At 51.3% G+C, this 21,564-nt stretch overlaps 2 protein-coding genes and 2 long non-coding RNA genes across 5 annotated transcripts; 3 read left to right on the forward strand and 1 right to left on the reverse strand.

Annotated features, from left to right (window-relative positions):
- Positions 1 to 144: 144 nt before the first annotated feature.
- Positions 145 to 4,235, forward strand: HOXD3 (homeobox D3). The gene is made up of 2 exons (XM_043577115.1): positions 145 to 756; positions 2,633 to 4,235. Exons 1-2 carry the CDS (start codon positions 216 to 218, stop codon positions 3,388 to 3,390), a joined length of 1,299 nt encoding a protein of 432 aa, XP_043433050.1. The 5' UTR covers positions 145 to 215; the 3' UTR covers positions 3,391 to 4,235.
- A 2,635-nt stretch (positions 4,236 to 6,870) lies between these two features.
- Positions 6,871 to 18,125, reverse strand: LOC122481494. 2 transcript variants are annotated; one of them, XR_006296864.1, is made up of 3 exons: positions 17,902 to 18,125; positions 8,272 to 8,732; positions 6,871 to 7,962 (listed from the first exon to the last, which is right to left on the reverse strand). It is a non-coding gene; the product is annotated as an uncharacterized LOC122481494 (long non-coding RNA). The 2 variants fall into 2 exon arrangements; XR_006296863.1 differs by having other exon boundaries at positions 17,856 to 18,125.
- On the forward strand, positions 8,740 to 10,704 carry LOC122481495. The gene is made up of 2 exons (XR_006296865.1): positions 8,740 to 9,421; positions 9,622 to 10,704. It is a non-coding gene; the product is annotated as an uncharacterized LOC122481495 (long non-coding RNA).
- A 76-nt stretch (positions 18,126 to 18,201) lies between the features above and the next one.
- HOXD1 (homeobox D1) lies at positions 18,202 to 20,424 on the forward strand. Its single transcript, XM_043577117.1, has 2 exons — positions 18,202 to 18,964; positions 19,341 to 20,424. The coding sequence occupies exons 1-2, from the start codon at positions 18,319 to 18,321 to the stop codon at positions 19,673 to 19,675; spliced, it is 981 nt and encodes a 326-aa protein (XP_043433052.1). The 5' UTR covers positions 18,202 to 18,318; the 3' UTR covers positions 19,676 to 20,424.
- Positions 20,425 to 21,564: the final 1,140 nt, after the last annotated feature.

The following is a 21,564-nucleotide window of genomic DNA, read 5'->3' on the forward strand; positions in this document are numbered from 1 at the left end:
ACTTCATAAAATCTCAGCTCCTTCCACTCTGAACTGGGTGGGCAGCAGAGAGCCTGGGCTAGCTAGTCCTTATACATCGACTGCCCTGTCAGTTACAGTCTCTCTGGGGCCTTTCGCTTTTCTTCTCCACAGGTCACCTGGTGCCTGCGGCTACCCCAGCCCTCTCGGGATTCGGCAGACAGTGGAGGTGGTGGTGAAGGAGACAGTGGTGGTCAATGTTATTTGAGCAGGGTCAACAGACCCTGGAACTTCCTGAGTGCACGATGCAGAAGGCTGCTTACTATGAAAACCCAGGACTCTTCGGAGGCTACGGCTACAGCAAAGCCACCGACACTTATGGCTACGGCACTCCCCATCAGCCTTACCCACCCCCTGCCGCTGCCAACTCCCTGGACACTGATTACACGGGCTCCGCCTGTTCCATCCAGAGTTCCGCACCTCTGAGAGCCCCAGCCCACAAAGGAGCTGAACTTAACGGCAGCTGTATGCGTCCTGGCACTGGGAACAGCCAGGGTGGGGGGGGTGGCAGCCAGCCTCCCGGCCTGAACTCAGAGCAGCAGCCACCACAACCCCCTCCTCCGCCACCAACCCTGCCCCCATCCTCGCCCACCAATCCCGGAGGTGGAGCACCTGCCAAGAAGGCCAAGGGTGGGCCCAATGCTTCTGGCTCTTCAGCCACCATCAGCAAGCAGATCTTCCCCTGGATGAAAGAGTCCCGACAGAACTCCAAGCAGAAGAACGGCTGTGCCGCTGCAGGTAGCTCTCTGAGGGGGCTCATCCTGGGCTAAGTCTCCTCCACCCCCCCCCCCCCGCACTGAGCCCCAGAGGCTAGCTCAGGCTCATCTAGGAATCAAGAGACTGGGGGCTAGAAGCACAACTTTGGAGGCCACATGTCTAAATTCCTACTCATGCAGAAATGTCCTTTCTTTTTAGTGTCCCTGATTGGACCCATGCCCTTACAGTGACAGGGTGTTCCATTCCGGGCTGTTGGTGCCATTGCTGGACAAGTCCCATAGTTATTAATAGATAGCTCTTCCATATATTGACTTAACATTTGTTTTCCTGGGTGGCTGGTCATAACTTGGCTCCTTCTACCATCCAATAGCTCTTCGAAACTTGTGATTCCCCAAGCCTGGGTTTTTAGGTATCTTACATCACACGAATCCCGTTCCCTTAAATTAATAAGAACTAAAGTCTGTGAAGGGCTATGTTAAGAACCATGGTAAGCGCTTTACAAGCACTATCTAATTTTCCAAAGAACCGTTTGAGGTAGGTATAGCCCCATTTTACAGATAAAGGGTTAGACAGTTGTGCAAGATCACAAAACCACAGAATGGGGCACTCGAATCCAACCGGAGCCTGCAAGACAACCAGACTCTACTTGGTCCACGCCAGCCCAGTTCTCCCCATCCCAGCAAATCCATAATGGGGAGGGGCATATCTTAAGGGAAGGGGATATGCTCTAAAACAGGAGCAGCCTTGGATTTCTCTCCCTGAAAAGGGAGACCCCAGAGTTGGGAAGATCTTCTGTGGGTCTATTCAGGGTGGGCAGAAGAAGATGGGCAGGGCCAGGAGCTCTGAGGCCTACTGCCTCTCTCTGTTCAGCCTGCCTGGTCCCTAAAATTTTCTGGCCTCGTGTCGTTTGATGCAGTTTATCTTCAGATAGATGAATATGCTTCCAGGTCCAGGGCCAGTTTGAGGCATGGGATGTAACTACCTTGTTATCAAATCTCTGGTTTGCCTGCAACTCTCTGGGGCTGCTGCTCTTGGGGGAAAGTGCCTTCCAGCCGGTAAGCTCCTTCTCCTGCCCCTCCCTCCCAGCTGCAAGTCCAGGCCCCTCCCTCCCAGGAGAAATCCATTTGTGTAACCAAGGAGGGAGTGGACAAGCTGCGGAGAGGTGGCAGGGGTACTGGAAACCAGTGTTCAGACTGCTGCTCCTAGCACTGCAATACTCAGAATGCACCCAGGCTGGTCTTGGAGCCCCTGAAACTCTGGAGAAGTATTTTTATGGCTTATCACTTCCCTGGGTTTGGGTGCAGCTGAGCTGGGGTGAGGTGCCATGATCTCTACCCTCATTCCATGCTTCCTGGGGTGCCTTGCCCAGGAGCCAGCCCCTAAGCAAGGCAAGCTGGGGCTGCCTTCCTCCCCCAGCCCGGCAGAGGCTGGGAAGAGTATTCAGAGAAGTCTGTTCCTTCTTTAATGGGGGTTGGAAGAGGGGGTAGGCCCTACCAGCTGCTACTAGTTTCTCATTAAACTCCAACACAGCCTTAGCCTTAGGGACAGGATGATGGACTAGGCTGAAGGGGAGGGGGTGGCAGAGTGAATCGGACCTCAGAAGGCAGATGTGTGTGTGTGTGTGTGTGTGTGTGTGTGTATGTATGTGTGTGTGTGTGTGGCAGGGGGGGGTGGGGGGGCTGGAGTTCAGGTGCAACTCATAGGTATGGCTGGGGTCTGTGAAGTCCCGATTGGAATCTTACGTCTCAGACGCCCCTCCCTCATTCCAGCCAGCATTAAGGTGGGAGGAGAGGGGGAGGAAGAGGAGGGATCCAGGGAAGCACCCCGCTTTGGCCCTGGATGTCCTCCCCATCCCCCGCTCCCGCCCAGCGTCCCCTCTGTCTCCCTTCCTGCCCAGGAGAGAGCTGCGAGGATAAGAGCCCGCCGGGCCCAGCGTCCAAGCGGGTGCGCACGGCCTACACGAGTGCGCAGCTGGTGGAGTTGGAGAAGGAATTCCACTTCAACCGCTACTTGTGCCGGCCACGGCGCGTGGAGATGGCCAACCTGCTGAACCTCACCGAGCGCCAGATCAAGATCTGGTTCCAGAACCGGCGCATGAAGTACAAGAAGGACCAGAAGGCCAAGGGCATCCTGCACTCGCCAGCCGGTCAGTCCCCGGAGCGCAGCCCGCCTCTGGGCAGCGCCGCCGGCCACGTGGCCTACTCGGGCCAGCTGCCGCCCGTGCCCGGCCTGGCCTACGACGCGCCCTCGCCGCCCGCCTTCGCCAAATCTCAGCCCAACATGTACGGCCTGGCCGCCTACACGGCGCCGCTCAGCAGCTGCCTGCCACAGCAGAAGCGCTACGCGGCGCCGGAGTTCGAGCCCCACCCCATGGCCAGCAACGGCGGCGGCTTCGCCAGCGCCAACCTGCAGGGCAGCCCGGTGTACGTGGGGGGCAATTTCGTCGACTCCATGGCGCCCGCGTCCGGGCCCGTCTTCAACCTGGGCCACCTCTCGCATCCGTCTTCGGCCAGCGTGGACTACAGCTGCGCCGCGCAGATTCCCGGCAACCACCACCATGGACCGTGCGACCCTCATCCCACCTACACAGATCTCTCGGCCCACCATTCGTCTCAGGGACGCCTGCCCGAGGCCCCCAAACTGACGCATCTGTAGCGGCCGCCACCGGCCCGAACTCGCGGCGCAATTACCTCTCTTGCTTTGGTGGCGGGGGTGGCGGGCGGGGCCCGCGGGGCAGCTCTGTGACACCCCCCCCCCCCCTCGCTCTGGCCCGGTTGCCGCCTCCTGGGTCTCGGGCCAACAGCGGCCGAGGCGCAGGCGACTGGGCCTCCCCTCCAGGAGCTCCCTCCTTTGGGTGACTCGCCATAAATCAGCCGCAAGGATTGTCCTCTGTAACCCTGACAGTGCCATATACTGCGGACCGAGGGACTCTAATCTGGTAATGGTGTCCCGAAGGTAAGTCTGAGATCCACCGGCGGCGCGCTCTGCAGAGGGACCAGAGCCCGGACAGCCCCGGGCCTGGCCCGCGTCTAGCTTAGTTGCGGAGACCTTAATTTATATGCTCCTTCCCGTCCCGTAAGGATTGCATCGGACTCAACGACCGTATTTATTATTTGAAGCGAGTCATTTCGTTTCCCTGATTATTTATCCTCGTCTTAATGTATTTATGTGTATATTTGTAGAATTCTCCAGCCGAGCTTAGGAACGCGCTCCCAGGCCGCGGGGGCCACGTCTCACCTCTTTAGTCCCCTTGCTCTGAACTAGTTGAGAGAGTAGTTTTGAACAGTTGTAACCGTGGCTGGTGTTTGTAGTTGTAAAGGATTAAGACCGCAAATTGTCCTTCATGGGTATAGAGTCAGGCGGCCCCGTGGCGTGGCACGACACCCGTTACTCATTTCTCAACAGCCGCAGCCCTCACCACTCGACACAGTTTATTGATTTCAAATTGTCTGGTACTATTTGAACAAATATTTAGAATAAAAAAAATTTCTCAGTCGGAAGTGTATCTGTGTTAATCAAGCACACTTGGAAGTAGATTGCTCTGCCTTTTATCTTTTGCACAATCCCAGCAGAAGGCCCCCGAATAGGCTCTTTGATATATCTATTTTTCATTTATTTGGAATCTGGTATAGGAATTGGTTCTGGGGATACTTGAGTACATTGCAGCTATTGACATTGGTGGGGGGTGGAAATCTGAGGATGCAAACCCAGAAATGCCCCGGGGAGGGGGGGGGGCGGATAATCTGGGTAGGGCTTTGTGCTGTGCCTGCTATGCTATTTCCACCACCTTCTTTTTAGACATAAATCGACTTTTTAAGGTTGCATTTACACTGGGGAGGCCAGCTCTCACGTTTCTGCGCTAATAAAAAATAAACTTTGAAAGAAAACTGACAATCAAAGAAAAGACACAAGAGAAGTTATAAGAAGAACTGAGCTCTGAAAAAGCTAAGGTGCACAAAAAGAAACGATCATTTGGAGACACGCACCTAAGCTTTTTCTCTGGGAAATGCTGTCAGGACTTTTTCCTTTATGATGGTTGGTGGTTCATCTCTCAAGTAAACAAAGGTTCCCCACGATGTAAAGTAATAAAAGTTTAATTAATGGAACACAACAAGTATAAACACCTTGTTTATTCCGGTTTCTTTGTACAACACGGGCAAAAATGTCTTCAAGGATTTATATCCACTTTGTAAATATTAGCCTGGCTTCGGCTAGGGGTGGACAATGTCCACCCGCTTCTCTAGGAGGAGACACTTGGAAAGCGCCTTCAGATAAGGTTCAAGTCTTTTGTATTTCAGCAAAGTCAGCCCACGCATCTCTATTCGGTTTGACAAATAATACAGCTCCTACTACATCCCCCCCGTGACATGAGGTGAAATTCCCATTGTGTGGAAATAATTTAACTTCTAATCTTCTGGTGGAACAACAATCGTTTCTATTTGGATGTTTGTGTTTCGCTAAATAATGATAGCTCAAATAATATCTAGTTCCCTTGTTCCTTTGTTTTTAAAATGGCATGTTAGATCGGGGGTGGTAGGGATTATCCTTTTGCAAAATTTAACTTTATCTGAGCAGGTTTAGAGTATACATGTTGTACAAGTGTATCAACAGAATAAATGACTTCAACTGAAGGGATATTTTACCCATTTGCAAGGTTTAAAATTGTTTTCTATGAAACTTGCATCCATAGGCAGAATTTCTAATTGTCTTGTAAGAAATTATTTTTTAAGCTATTAGGGAAGTCAAAGAAGAGCTTGCTGCCTTGCAGGGATTACAACAACCTTTCTTAACTGGCTAAATATTAAATAGATGAATTATCAGGCTGTTTAGATTCAGCCCGGTTTTCCCTCATCTCCTCTTCCTACCATAAATAATAATAAAAATACATAATGCATTATGGCTCCAGGCGTTTTCCAGCGCGGTGTGTTACCGCAGGAGTATCTGCTGAGTCTGCGGGTGTCTGCAAGGCCCCAAGTGTCATCTGCGGCTTAGGTCTCATGGATTAGACTTTAAACGGTGTCTAGGCCGGCTGACATCAGCTTCCTCTCACACTGATGGTCCAGAGAGGTGCGGGGTCGGGGGCTCCCTCTCCGGGCAGTTACCCGGAGGCACCCCTCTCTAACGGGGTGGGGGAGTTCGCTTGGGACAAATTGACTTTCTCTCACCTTTGGTGACAGGTTTCCTCGAGGCTTCCTAGAATGGCTTGGATTCTTTCCTGCCCTCGGCGTGTCATGTGATGGGCACACTCCGCCGCTCCAGGCGCGGGGAGGAGGGCGCGGTGGCGAGTCTGGGGAGGCGCTTCCCGCGCGGCCGCCGGCCAGGGCGAGAGGAGGGCCTGCAGCACAGCCATTTAAAACTTCATAAATTATAAACAAGCCGCCTTGGCCTTCGCCATAAATTCTGCTCCTTTTGAGCCCGCAATTAGTGTTAGGAAGCACCGGAGTCTAAACACAACCAAACGCCCTCTGAAGGCCCAACTGCCCAAGGTTGCAAACCTTTATTTATTTCCCAGTACCACCCCCCTCTGCACCCCGAGGTCTGCGCATACAGTCGCCTCCTCCCCCGCCAGCGGTACACTCGGTTGGGTTCCCGCTCGGCGAGGGAAGGTCACAATAGCTGCTCTATCGGCGGAGGCGCCCGCCTCCTCCCTCCCGGGCCTCGGGAAAGCAGAAAGAAGAGCGTGGGGGAGGGGAGCACCGGCTGGGCAATGGCGCTCTGGGCCCAGGCCTCTCCTTCCCGGGGAAGTTGGGGGGGGGAGTGTGTGACCTGGAGCGGGAAGGGGCAAGCTGGCAGGAGAAGGAAACCTCCACCCCGGCCCGTGACTTTTGCCCGAGACGGCCGCGTGGGGTACAATGGGGGAGCGCACAAGGCCTCGACTGTCCGGCGATAGGTTGAGGGCGCCGAGCAAGCCGGGCTTCCAGGAGCGGCTGCGCCTTTGTGTGCGCAGCTTCCCCAAGGGCTCCGCGTCGGGAAAGGCCTCACAATGGCACTGTTGGGCCTACGCCTGGAGGTGGGGAAGGGCCGGGCCTCGCTTTGGGCATTGGTCTCTGGGAGGTTTACCCCCTTTGCTGCTCCAGAGGAGGACGTGGCTCTCTGGCTCAGGCCTTGACCAGCTCGGCTTTTTTTTTTTTTTTCCCTATAGAGGCGGCGGGGAGCGCTGGGGGAGGGGAGGGATCAGCGAGGTTGTGGGGGATCATCCTGAGGCCTGAAGAAAGGGTCCATGGATGGGGGTGGCAGCGGTTTGGGAGCCCCTGGTTGTTCTGTCCAGGCAATCAAATGTTAATGAAAGCTGGGTAGAGAGGAGGCTGCAAAAATGGCCCGCAGTAGAATGGGAGGTGGGAGTGGGAAAAGATTTAGCCATAAGGAGACCTTGCCGTGGCTACCAGGAGAAACTCAGGCCCAGCCAGGAGTGGGGTAAGAAGCCCCAACTGGGCTAGCCAGGGGTACGGGGACGTGGCAGAGGAAAGGTCTGAAGAGCAGTCCTGGCCCCTGGAAAGGCGGTAAGAAAGGGCGATTCAGTAAATGTTCTGCCTCCTGGCTTTCAGACCTCAGCCTCATCCTGGGTCCTGACAGAGAAAAATCCACCTCTGATGGAATCATTAAGTTAACCATCCATTTGTACCATTTCTTTGTACAGGCTTTCAAATGAGAGAGAATGATAGAATATAGAGTGAGTACTTTCCCCCTGGTGCAGCCCCAAGCCTAGTCCCTATCACAGACACATCAGCCAAATCGGTTTCCCAGGCCCCAGAGGCTGCTAACCTTGCGGAACAGGATTTTTCGGATTTCTATCTGTAAGGAGTATTAAAACACAGTAATTACCTATACTAGCTTCCCATTTCTTCTCTCTCCCCCATTCTGTACAAGCCAACCCAGCCTTGAGTGAAGTGCATCTTCTCAGTCATAAGTCTTGGGAGCCTAGGCTCTCCATCTGTTGAGGTTTGTTCATTAGGGAGGGACAAGGGGATGTGTGTGGGTGTATGTTTGAATAACAAAGAAGAAACCCAACATTCTAATGAAAAGTGTTCCTCTGCTTGACCTGGAGGAGCCAGAAGCTTGTTTACACTGTCAGTGTTCAAGGGACAGTCACAGGCCTGTTTGCTTTTATCCTGAGGATTAGTTGAAACTTTCTCTCCCAGTAAAGAACTGGTTAATCCCAGTTACAGATCCAGGAAGGTCCTCTTCATCTGGGAGTTCTTGGTGTTACTTCGGTCCTTCTTTCAGAAACTGTAAGGGAAAAAAAAGGGGGGGGGGATGAAGAGAAGTTTGTGAGTATTAACTAAAAATAAAAAGAGGGGCAGGAGGCCCCAGTTCCCACAGGCCTACAGCCTCACCACTTTAGGGCGCTGTGCCTTCCCAGAGGGGATATAGCAACCGGTGAGCAGACTCCTCCCTAGACACTTTGGACACAGTTGAGACACAGTTGAGACTGAGTCACCAGCCATACCCTCCACCATCTCTGAGCACTGGCTCACTCTTGCAGAGGGCCCGGATGGAGAGGAAAAACGACTGGGTAGGTGAATCCTCTGTACTTACAGCATTGTTGGTACTGGTGGTGGTGAAGATCATCACAGAGGGTGAAATTTTAGTTTTCACTGTTCCCCTCTCTTCTGGTGCAGCTACACACGCCCTTATCCTTGGGGCCCAAAGTTGGTACCAAATGGATTTACACACCTGGCCCCAAGTCCACGCCTAAACACCTCCCTCAGGTCTCATAACCACCTTGGCAAGTTGGAATGGTACAAGGGGAATTCAAGGACCCACTTTCAGGCCAGGGGCAGCCTGAAGCACAGTGAACAAAAGTTTCCTTCCACACATGAAGAAGAGGAAATGTAAATGGATGTCCAATCACTTGCAGTAGCAGAAGCAGGTGAAAGGTCCCTAGGAGATTTGCAAGGTGGGCAACAGTAGGTAAATCCTCTTGTCCTAGATCCTGTGGCAAAATATCTTGACTGGTTCCTATGGCTAGTCTGGATCAATTTATGGAAGAATAATATCTGGAAAATAATGAAAATGGGATGTTTACATCAGTAAGAGTCCAAGGAGGAGACTTTAAATTAGGATTCGTGGAGAACAGATGAAGTGTTTTTACTGGGAAAGCAGGCCTAAAAATCAGGCCAAGAGGACCTGTTGGGCCACGGCCTTTCCGAAAGAGGGGAGAAGAGCCTAGCTGCCTTGGGAGGAGACCAGGGAGAAGGCCTTTTGATGGCTCTATTGTTCCAAGCGCTTGCCCTACAAATACCACATCCCTCCCCGTCTCTTTCGCAAGGGCAGAGCGGGAAACTGGGTCGGTCGGTTGGGCCGAGCTCGAAGTAGCGACAGCGCTGGCACCAACCTCTCGGCCCCTTCTGCGGCCCCTTGGGGCGGCAACGGCGCGCCATTCCCGTCGCAGGCCCAAAACACACAAAGGAAGCCCCCACCCGTCCTCAGATGTGGGGACACTCTGGGGAGGAGGCTGGCGTGGACCCCGAGTCTGAGCACCTCCCTCCCCCGCGGGGAACAATAGCCGCCGCCTCCCCGGGGCGGCCGGGCGGTCGCGCGGCACAAAGGCCGGCTCCCGGCCGCGCCACCATGTGACGCGCGCGCTCGTTCCGCGCTCTCCGGCCTGCAGCCGGGCGCAGTCAGCAGAGAGCCGGAGCGGCCAGGCTGCCTCAATCCACCTGGCACACTTTCCGAAAGACAAACGGTGAGTTAATCACCCAACCGGCTGGCGGCCGCGTCCCCTCTCGCCGGCGACGAGGCCTGGGGAGGGGTGGGGCGGGGGGGGGGGGCTTGGGTGAAGGATTTCTCAGTGTGTGTCGAGGGTCGGGGGGGGGGGTGGTGGCGGGAGAGGTTAGTCCTATTAAGAATTCATCAATCACCCGGTGTGCACTTTTCACTCGACAGCGGTTCCTCCTACTTCAGAGCAAGTCTGGGCCAGCTGGGAGCCGACCAGAAACCGCAAGCAGAGGAGACACAGGCACCCGGGGTGAGCGCTCACGGAGGGCGCGACCCGCTGCCCCACGCTCTGCGGCGAAGGCCGGACACCCCCCCCCCCCCCCACTCTCGGTCCTCCCGGCCGCCTGCCGGCCCCGCCTCTGGACCCCTTGCAGCCCACGGCTCTCCTAAGGGGCGGCCCCCGCGCCCGCCCCAGACTCACGGAGACTGTATACCCTGCGCCCCCTCCTGCTCCCCGCCCCCCGTCACACCCTTAGCGCAGCTGTACCCCTAGAAAGGGAAGAGGAAAATCCCAGGTTTTGCAGACACTATGTAAGAGTCTTAAAAAAAAAAAAGATTCCCAGGGGACTAGAATTCAGGGATGGGGCGGAGCTAGTTTAGTTCTCTTTTTTACCTGCAGGAGTCATTTATTTGGAAGGAAGCAAGGGTATCCCTGTTAAACTTCGAACTAAACCTGAATGCCATATAAAAAAGAACAATAAAAATACACGTAAAATGCCAACCATAATGATATGCCTCTCCTCTCTTTTCAAGTGTGAAGGAAGGACTGGAGTATTTTTACTTCAGCTCTTTTGGGGTTCATTTTAGAAATACCAGAAAGGGATAGACTGAAAACTGTGAGCGTTGGTGGAGGGAGAGAGAAGGAGGTCATTAGCATTAGAGCTGTTTGCAGCTGGAGGTCATGGGTAAAGTGGGTGGTGAAGCGTTCTTATGGTGGTGCTTGTAGTCCTCAGGAAGTTCTAAGAAAGTTTCAGGCTACCCCCTCTTTTACCCTCTTTTTGAGTGACATCAGCTGAGAAATTTCTGACGTTAGTTAAAAGTTGTTGCCTTAGCCTATAGGAAAGAGCCCCTGAAAGACAAAATCCCAGCTCCTCCCTCCCTGTCTTCTCTCTCCGCATCCTCTCAGGTGGAAATTAACTTGCTTTGGAGAGATGTTCTACTATCATTTTACTTTAGATAGATAGAAGCTGTAGCATTAAGTCTTGCACAGTGTCCTGAATTCTTTAAGCAATTACAATACTGGTCCTCTTGTCCTTGGGTCAGAGTCTCTCTCTCTCTCCTTGCCTTTCAGCAATACCTGCTGAACAGCTCCTGTGTGCACTGTGCTGGGCTCTGAGATCTAAAAACGGGTCACTAATAGTGTATGCCTTTTGATCTACTGGGGAAGAAAAAGAATCCTAAAACTGTGACAGATGCTAGAACAGAAGTATGGCCTAAAGGTTCCTGGAATAAAGAGAAGGAGCCACTGGCACAAGTGTAGTGTCAGAAAAGGCTTCTCAGAGGAGGTGAATTTTGATTCCTGAAGTATGAGCTTTTTACGTCTAGGAAGGAGGGACATACTCGGTGGAAAGAGCAGCACACGCAAGCAGGGAGGGAAGAAAGAACAAGGTCTAGACCTGGAACAAAGAGAGTTTGGAGTAGAGCATCTGGCTGGCAAAAGAGGTTGTATGAGGTCCGTGGAAAGGAGTCTGGAATTAATCTGCAGGCAGTGAGAAGCCACTGAAGTTTTTAAACTGGGACATGACGTTATCTATTTGGAAAGCTTGCTCTTTGGGAGGGATGCTGTGTCTGACTGGAGGAGGGATAGGAGGCAAGAAGGAAAGAAGAAGGGGAAGCTGCTGCAATAATCCAGCCTAGGGAGGAACTAAGGTAACGAGGATGAAGAGGGAAGACATTTAGGAGGACAAATTCACAGGACTTGCTGACAGTTGGACAAGTGAAAGAGGAGTTATGGATGTTAATCCCTAGGCTTCTATTTAGAGGCCCTGATTGGGTAGCCAGGTCATTCACCAAAATGAACACAGGAAGGGGAAAAAGAAGATTTTGCAGGGGGAAACTAAGGACTTCTGTTTTAGGTCTACACTGTATTTTCTGTTTTGCTGATACATTGTATGACCCTAAACAATACACTTAATCTTTCTGGCCTTCAGTTTCATCTTCAGTGAAACAGTCAATAGATATCTACCTCATAAGTTTATCAGTAAAGTTGCGTGTGTGTGTGTGTGAGTGTGTGTGTGTGTGTGTGTGTGTGTGTGTGTGTTATCTTCACCAGGTATCTTCACCAGGTCTAAATGAGAATCACAGGCAAAGCTAAAACCGAGGGAAAACATCCTCTTACCCACACCATGCTGATCAATAACTTAGATCCTGGATGTCCAGTGAGAAATAAGTCTCAGGAAAATTAAAAACAACACCTACTGCTTCCCAGATATTGAATACAGGCTAATGCTTAGGACTAGGTCAGATCATATTGCTAATTAGAGCTCCTCTGCTTCCGGAGGGTACTCTCCAGGGACACATGCAGAAATGTGGTCTTGGTATCAGACCACTAAGGAGGAGGCCTCTTAGCAGATGTTGGAAAGCTTTTTTATATCATGTGTCTTTCAGGGAATGCTTGAAGCCACCCACTCTCTCTGAATCTCCTTAGGCTTCCTCGGGGCACAGGGCAGTACAGGAAAGAGTGCTGAACGTCTGACCTTGGCCATTTACATTGGGTGGGATAATGACCAACAGTTTATCTTTTCTGTGTCGCCATTACTATTTGTAAACTAGAATTATGAAAGGATCAAACAAGATAAAAAAGAATGGCATTTTTGGAGATGCTATAAGGATAAGTAAAAGGTATTATTCTTTATCAGACTGACAAAAATAAAAACTTTTACTATCCCACTGACTTGGCAAGGGTATGAGGTAACAGGAATTCTCATATGTTGCTGGCAGAAGCATAAAGTGATTCACATCTAAGGAGAGCAATATGGCAATCTGCGTCAAGATTGCCAGTGCACATACTTTTGACTAAGTAATTCCATGTCTGGGGATTTTTCTAATAGGTTAAAAACTTGAACATGTGTTTGTAATGGGAAAACAATGAATAATAAGTGAAATATCCATTAATAGGGGATTAGTTAAATAAATTGTGGTAGGTGTGTACAGCAGTACAGCATGAAGTTGTAAAAATAAGCCAGGAAGTTCTGTATGCATTTATAGGAAATGATCTTCAAGATACAACAGGGGAAAAAACATGGTGCAAGAGAGTGTGTCTGGTACACCATCATTTAAGCAAAAAAACCAAAAAACAAAAAACAAAAAATGTGGGGGGATTTATAGATAGAAACGTAAGAGAAAGACATGTAAGAAACTCTTAACTGGTGCCTATGTTGAAGGAGAACTAGGTGATGGGAGAAAGATGCTCACTGCATACCACTGTGTACCCTTTGAATCTTGAACCATGTAAATTTCAATGTATACCCTATTTACAAAATAAAGGAGAAAAAGATTAGTACAAGTGTAACCGACCTGGGTATACCTGTGTTCACACGGTCCTAAATCTGTACTATCCAGTTACATTAATGGAAAGACACCTCTGGTTTTGATCCCCCAGGGGTCAAGCTCAGCAGGAAATGAGGGGATCCTTAACCCTTGCGTGGTGGAGGGGGTGGGGACCCAGATCCATCTCGGCCTTCTCTAGGAGTAGCTCAAGGTTGGGCCTCAGAAGTCTGGAGCACCAGTTCAGCAAATTGCAAAGGGAGGCCAGCAAGCCTCCCAGGCAGTCACACTGCCTGTGTGGCCTCCCAGAAACAAGGGTGTCTCCTTCAACACTGCTCTGCTTGCTCAGCATTGACCCTGCCACGGTGCAAAGGAGGGGCTGTCTTACTCTTTCCTCTTCGTACACTGTGGACAGGCAGCAGACTGTAGACAGTCGGGAGACCCAAGTTAGTTCCCTCATTTTTTGCGGGGTAGTTTTGTCTTTTTTTTTTTTTTTTTAATGTTTATTTATTTTTGAGAGAGAGAGAGAGAGAGAGAGACAGAGCAGGAGTGGGGGAGGGGCAGAGAGCAAGGGAGACAGAATCCAAAGCAGGCTTCAGGCTCTGAGCTGTCAGCACAGAGACCGATGCGGGGCTTGAACTCACAGACTGCAAGATCATGTCCTGAGCCAAAGTCGGATGCCCAGCCGACTGAGCCACCCAGGTACCCCGATAGTTTTGTCTCTTAACCACTGAGTAAAGTTACTTCCTCTCTGAAATGAGGGGTTCAATGTCACTCATCTCTAAGGGGCCTTCTTGCACTGACATTTTATGACATCTTGATCTTTAATCAAAGGAAGAGTTACAGCTTAGGCCAAGGGACATTTCATTCCCTCTGGCTCCCCGGAGCTCAGATGTTCATTCCAGACAATTTGGGAGAGGTGGAAGGAAAGAAGAGTTGGCTCCGCCCTCTTGAGACTCCTATTCCTACTCCTCCTTCCTTCTTTCCATTACCTCAGAACTACTCTACATTTTCTCTAAAGAGACTGGGAGAGACAAACGCCTTTCACTTCCTACCTTACTGGCATCCCTAAAGCCAAGTTAGGAAGGTGACAAGGAGCGGAAGCCAGGTCTCTGCAAAGCACTATTTTATCAGCAAAACTTGGGAAAGTTCTACTGACTACTACTTAAGGATATTTTATAAAACTTCACCCCAGCTAGACTTAGGCTGCCAAACCAAAATGTGAGAGCCATTTCACATTCTCTGCCCCTACCACCCAAGAGGCTTCTGGGCACTGTTCAGGTATAATGTTCCCGCTAGCCATGAGCTCTCATGATGCTAGCCAAGGGCCCCTCCCACCGAATTACCCCTCTCTTCCCACATTGCCCACCCCAATTTCTGAGAGGCAGAAATTCTCAAAATATGGTTCCCAAGAACCCTGCTTGAGAATCACTCAAGAGGCTTATCACAACTCCTACTGGAGTCAGGCATACTAGATAAAAATCTCTTGGGTGGGCTCAGGAACCTGCACTTTTAAAGAAGCTTCTATGCTGATTTCCACCCACATGAATTGGTTTTGGGAGCCGTTATCTAAAGATATCTTTTATCCGATATTAGTCATGGTAAAAACACACCATTCTGTCCATTTTTATTTCTGTCCAACAAACATTTCTTGTATGTTTACTGTGTGCCAGGCAAGGGCTTGACCCATGAGCCTTTCATTCACAAAGCTCGCAGGGAAAGGCACAGCACTCCAAACTGTTTTCCTCAAGGAGGGTCCTGTTATCAGGCTTCTGATAGGTTTAGAATTCCTGTCCTTCACCCCCACTTCCATCATGGGATGACTGAAGGCTTCTGCAGAGAACTACAAATCTTGCTTGAAAGAAAAGCCCAGAACCCCCCCCCCCCCGGCTTTTCACCCCAACAAGCAAGAGCCCTTCTACCCTTTGGGGCTGTGGAGCCAAGAGTCTGCATGTGCTCAAAGGGTCTCCAAGGGGTAACATGAAGAGGCTCGTGGAGAGGGGTTGCAAGAGGCTTCTTAGGAACAACTGTAAACATACAGAAGACCAGAGTGTCACCCTCCCTCACTTCTGTCTTCTGTCTGCAGGAGAAAAAAAAGTTTGTTGTTTGAATGAGAGACAAAGGTTGTCATGGGGGGTGGGGTTTCAGGGTGGCTGCCCTGGTTAGCAGTATGGGAGAGATTTCAAAGCATTCCTACATCAAACACAACCTGGCAATCAGGCCCCTCTGCTGTCACCTCCTGCTGAGAACTCACAGCACCCGGACCTGGCAGGGCAAGTGACCCTTGGGAATTCATGACTTGAACAAGCAATAAAATTAGTAAGACATTTCTCCCATACTCTGTGAACATCTAGGAGACAAACTTTAAAGTTACTCAAAATATCCTATGTTCACATCTTTCTGCATATAGCTCCTCCAATAACATCTTCCAATCTCTCCTTAGAGAACTATAGATTCACATTCTTCTGGAGTAGATTTATAGCATAGTTGAGACCTGTGCCAGAAATGAATCCCTTGTTCCTTTGGTTTGAGAGTATCTTTTTTTGTGCAGCCTAGACCTCCCCTAACAAAATGTTCTTACACAGTAGGTCCTTGGGAAATGATGAATCTGAGTCTGAGATGACCAGAGTCTCGGCTCCCATATAAGTCAAGGACCAGTCCAGGAGTTGAGATGGCAGCTCTTGGCCCCAAGGTGTAGGATATGCCAAAGCCTGAGAGGTTAGAGGGAGTAGAGAGAAGGACGAACAGAATGTAGCTCTCTGTACGCAATGATCATTGAACTGCAATTGGGTCTGAATGAATACTGAACACCCTCCTCCTGGCAACTCTCACTCATAGTTCTGAAAACAAAACAATACAATTTTAAGAAAAAAATCTCATTCTCTTTTAGGACATTTTCTTCCACGAGCGAAAGTTCAATCTCCAAAATTTTGCTTCAGAGAAACAGTGTAGACAGCTCATGGGTGGATCAAAGTCAATGCTTAATTGTGACAGGAAGGACCCAACCTTTGCCCCAAGTGCTTAGCAGCAGAAGCCTGGTCTCTGTTGCAATGAAGTTTGCCAAGGCACCTAGGCTGCCTGTTTTCCCTGAAACCTTAGAGCAAAGGCCCTTAGTGTGATAGGTTTTGGTCAGATCTGCCGGGCAATTAGGCTTAGTTTTCTGTCCTACATCCTGAGTTGCAGCCTGCAGGATGCCTTCTCCAGAGAGGTTTACAAGGCCATCTTCCTTCTTGACCTGCTGGGGCTTCTGGGCCTAGGAGTTGTGATTAACCGAAAACCTTTCGAGAGAAAGACTGATTTAGACAGAGGTGTGCATGCTAGGTCACTATCCTGGTAAAAACTGGCTCTTAAAGTCTAGCCAGGGGTGCATGAGGTGTTATGTGAACTCAGCAGCATCTGGGTCGCTGATATTTTTGTATGGCCATCAGAGTTGGGGACAGCAAAAAAATGTTTCTACATATGAAGTCTCAGCTAGGTCCGAAGAGCTCTACCATTCCCTGTCCAGAGAGCTAGAAAAGAGACTCTATTTTTCTCTTTCAAAGAACTATTTAGGACCTTTGTCATCTGATTGGCTAAAGGAAAAGACTGAAGTAGCAACATCAAGTTTGAAGGGCCATCTTCAGCACAGGATTCCATTTCCCAACCAAATCCCAGAACTCCAGCAGTGCCGCAACACCAGAACTATTAGCTCTGTGCTCACTCCTAGGTGGGTACCCTCCACCTCCCCCCTCCCCACCTTGGCTCAACTTCAGCCTCACCAGGGTTAGACTTCTGGCGTGGCTCTGTTTATTCACAGGTTCACATCCCTGTAAGGAACTGGCTCCCCGGACTGTGATGGCTCCTATTTTCCCGGCTTCCTCAGAGTGGAATTTTAGGCAAGGGCTCAATCGCTCTTGCATGACAAGTGGATCAGTGAAACAATAATAAAACCTCCGTCACCATAACTAAGAGGCTATAATAGATCAAATTCTCAAGGGCACTTGAATAAGTCAAGAGTAGACCGTATTCACACAGTTTTAGGAAGCCACCCTCTCTCATGACTGCTGGTGTAAATAACATTTATTTATATAGTTTTGCTATTTTCCTGCAGCCCCAAAGAAATGTTCAAGGAAGTTGAAAAGTTTGTCCATGTAAAGCCGGTCTTTGTAACCTTTCTAGTCTTCATTTCCTGTGCCAGTTGCACTTTTATTTCCCGTCTCTCCACGCTCAGTAAACAAAACCGTATTATCAAGGGAAAGACGTGAGCCCATTAACATTGTGAGCCCTCAGATTTCACTCGCAAGAGACGACGCAGCACTTATCTGATGGAACAGAAGCTTTAATTGCTTCAAGGTACAAGCCCGTCCAAACCTCTGAGATCTGACGGCTCCCTGGGAAGCCTCTGCACCCTCCAGCCAAGCGCCCCAGCCAGAGCGTGCGCAGCCCGGGTGCGGGAGCCAGCCTCCCGGAGAGGAGCACGAGCGTTCAACCACAAGCGCAGATGCTGTATTTGGATAACCCAGTTATGGGGGAAGCCTGGTAAACTTCTCCGCAAGGCAGAAACCTTATCTTTTGTCCCAATCAAAACCTGGCGCTCCAACACTCGCCCCCACCTTGACTCCACAAACGGTAAGAGCGGAAACTGAAGGGACTCTGCCCAAGTAACGTGAAAATCTAGTCTAAACGTGAAGATCTGATGCCGCCCCAGGTACACAGCGCCTAGGGCACAACATTCAGTCCGGTGAATCGGAGGCAGGCTGAAAGCGAGGGAAAAGTAAACACGTCCTCTAGGTTTAGGGGAAGGGTAACACCAGTGCCAGGAAAACCGAAAGCGCATAGGGCTCTGAACAGTGCCCACGGGCCGAACTCCACGCTCCCTTTTAACCCCTTCCCCACCTCAGTGCCCACTATCCGCACCCGAGGGATCAGCCACCCACCGATCCAGAAGAACAAGCGTCTCGCCCTCTATCCTCTCGTCCTCACTCGAGCGGCTAGTCTTGCCTTTCTCCTCCCGCTTCGTCCAGTGCCCGTCCCGGGGGGCAGGCGTCCGGCGCTCTCGCCCCGCCCTTCTCCACGCCGCCCCGGGGCCGCGCCCGCTCTCCCCGCGGCCTGAGGGCGCTGGACGGCGGCCACCCGCAGGTTTGGCAAAGTTGGCGGCGGGGCAGGCGCGTGGAGCAGCGCGCCAGTCGGGACCCCGGCCGTGCGGGGCAGGCGCCTATTGGCCGGCCAGCGCCACGTGGCCACCCCCGCTGCTATATTAGGCCACTATTTACCTCCGGCCCGCTCGCCATGGCTCGGCGAAGGCAGTTCGGGTAGAGAGGAAAGGCGGAACGGCGCAGCCCGCGGCGGTCCTGTCCGGCCCCGCGCTCGGGCCCCCGCTCAGGCGGGTGGGCCGGAACCATGAGCTCCTACCTGGAGTACGTGTCGTGCGGCAGCGGCGGGGGTGGTGGCGACGCGCTCAGCTTCGCGCCCAAGTTATGCCGCGCCGACGCCCGGCCCGTGGCCCTGCAGCCCGCTTTCCCCTTGGGCAGCGGCGACGGCGCCTTCGTCAGCTGCCTGCCCCTGGCCGCCGCCCGACCTGCGCCTTTGCCCCCGGCCACCCCCGCGCCACCCCCCGCGCCGCCCTCGGCCGCGCCCTCCTACGCGCCGTGCACCCTGGAGGGCGCCTACGAGCCGGGCGCCGCACCTGCCGCGGCAGGGGGCGCGGACTACGGCTTCCTGGGGCCGGGGCCGGCGTACGACTTCCCGTGCGCGCTTGGGCGGTCGGCCGACGACGGCGGGGCGCACGTCCACTACGCCACCTCAGCCGTCTTCTCGGGCAGTGGCTCGTTTCTCCTCAGCGGCCAGGTGGATTACGCGGCCTTCGGCGAGCCCGGCCCCTTGCCGGCGTGTCTGAAGGAGCCAGCCGACGGCCACCCTGGGACCTTCCAGACCGCGTCCCCGGCCCCTGGCGCCTACCCCAAGTCTGCGTCGCCGGCCTCCGGCCTCCCCGCCGCCTTCAGCACCTTCGAGTGGATGAAAGTGAAGAGGAACGCCCCTAAGAAAAGTAAGTATCTGGGCCTTGGACGGACGCGACTGGGGTTGGGATCGGAGCCTCCTCCGCAGAATTGTGCTGGGAGCGCGTTGCTGCAGCTGCCCCTCTGGACGGCGATTTAGGACTTAGGAAGGAAATGCGTCCCGCAGCGCTGTTAAAGTAGGCGCATTCCATTGAGCGTGCCCCAAGTACACGCTCCGAAAATGTGCCAGGCATTGAGGAAATTTCGGGAAGGCGCTCTCCGTGGGGCGTTTCTTCTGGCACAACTTGCGTCTCCAGAGACCCAGGAGAGCTGAGCTGTGATTTTGATTCTCACCGGCCCCGCTGCTCGCCCGCGTTCTATGTCCGCGTCCTCTCACCCCACCGATGCCCTGTCTTTATGTTGCAGGCAAACTCGCCGAGTATGGAGCCGCTAGCCCCTCCAGCGCGATCCGCACGAATTTCAGCACCAAGCAACTGACAGAACTGGAGAAGGAGTTTCATTTCAATAAGTACTTAACTCGAGCCCGACGCATCGAGATCGCCAACTCCTTGCAGCTGAATGATACGCAAGTCAAAATCTGGTTCCAGAACCGCAGGATGAAACAGAAGAAAAGAGAACGAGAAGGGCTTCTCCCCTCAGCCACCCCTGTGGCTTCCCTCCAACTCCCCCTCTCAGGAACGAGCACCACCAAGTCTGACAAGAGCCCAGGGAGCCCTTCTCAGGCTCAAGAGCCCTCATGAGCTTTAGTCTCGGGGCTGAGAAACCTTGGCCTGCAGAAGTCATAGGTCACCTCACCCCTGCCTAGACTTACTAGCTCAGTTTGGGATAGAGGTTTCACTTGGGAAACGAAGTATCCTAGTCGGCTTCTGAGTTCTAGGCTGTAGGTGTACAGATATCAATTTGAGGTCTCTTAAGCCACTCGTTTGTGTTTTATTTGTGTCTTATCAGGGAAAAGGTGCCCAGCTGCCAGCCCAGCCCTGCTGCTATGTCGCCTAACTTAGTCATATGCAATTCTTGGGTGCCCAGTGGCAGAGTTGCTGATCTCTGACAACCCCTGATGTACTCAGAAGAACATCTACCCAAAGTTTTCCAGATTTTAATTTAAAGGGCGGGCTACATGTATTCAGCTTGAGATGACCAAAGCTAGTTAGGGCCTCCTTGATGTAGCTAAGCTGCTTCAAAGATGATCGTCACATTTGCACTCCAGTTTTGTTGTTTTTTTCTTTAAAAAGCAGTTTCTACCTCTTCATGTGCCTGAGTGAAGATACAATCGCTGTTTAGTTAGTAGCTGAACAAATCCACAGGGTGGGTGAAGATTCGAACCTGAACTACACCTTGACACCAACTACTCAGACTTGAATGTAAATATATACAGTATGTATATTTTTTAAAATGTTTGCTTGCAATGAACTTCTACATGGCATTGAATGTCATAGCATGTAAAGAGTTCGAACTTTTTTTTTTGTAATAAAAATTACAGAATCTGCTACTCTCTGTCTTTCCTTATGCTCCTTTCATTTCCATGATTTTTCTTAAAAGCTAATGGGGTTTCTTCAATTTGGAATTTCTTTTTTTTTAAAAATTTTTTTTTTTAACATTTATTTATTTTTGAGACAGAGACAGAGCATGAACGGGGGAGGGGCAGAGAGAGAGGGAGACACAGAATCGGAAACAGGCTCCAGGCTCTGAGCCATCAGCCCAGAGCCCGACGCGGGGCTCGAACTCGCCTACCGCGAGATCGTGACCTGGCTGAAGTCGGAGGCTTAACCGACTGCGCCACCCAGGCGCCCCTAAGTGCCTGAGTTTTATGGTGAATACAGAGACTGCACATTAACTCAAAGGTGTCCACTGTGGGAATGTCGTAAAGCCAAGAAGACACTGCAGAATGACCTCCTTATTCTTTTACCTCTTGCTCTCAGGCAAGGAAAAGGCAACCTGAAGATTTTGTTAGTTGGTTTGCGTTCTCTGAGAAAGGCAGCTGCATATCAAAAAGTTCTCAATGGCTGAATTCCCATTTCCAAAGTCAGGAATTACAAAGGAAGCTGGCAGAGACTTTCCACTTCCTGTAACCCAGACTAAGCATCTGGCCTACTAAGACAGCACGGAGGTGTCTCCGTTTTTAAAGGTGAAATATTTTCAAAGAATTCTTTGAAAGAAGCACAAAATTTGAAAGTTGGCAAGAGGGTGGGTATGTGATAAACTTCTTGTTTTCACCCAAACTCCTAGCTTCTAACCCTGAAAGCACTCATGGTTGACTAGGCTTTTATGCAACCTTACAGAAATATTATGTGAAAAAATGCAACAGTCATACACAAAGCCAAGTGGATACTTGAGACAATTGTCAGGGCAGGTCCTCACTTTATGAATAGTTATAGCTGTATCTTTAAAATCTCTCTATAGTTCAACCCAAAAGCATAAAGGCCCAGATAATCCAGATAAGAACTTTTAAGCTCTCCTTTTACCTAGATTTCTAAATTTTAATGTAATGCTTTGTTTTCTTTAATGTTTTATTTATTTTTGAGAGAGAGAGAGAGAGAGAGAGCGCGCGCGCACAAGCGGGGGAGGGGCAGAGAGAGAAGGCGACCAGAGGATCCGAAGAGGGCTCTGAGCTGACAGCAGCAAGCCTGGA

The sequence above is a fragment of the Prionailurus bengalensis genome, chromosome C1 (assembly GCF_016509475.1).
Source record: "Prionailurus bengalensis isolate Pbe53 chromosome C1, Fcat_Pben_1.1_paternal_pri, whole genome shotgun sequence".
Taxonomy (NCBI): domain Eukaryota; kingdom Metazoa; phylum Chordata; class Mammalia; order Carnivora; family Felidae; genus Prionailurus; species Prionailurus bengalensis.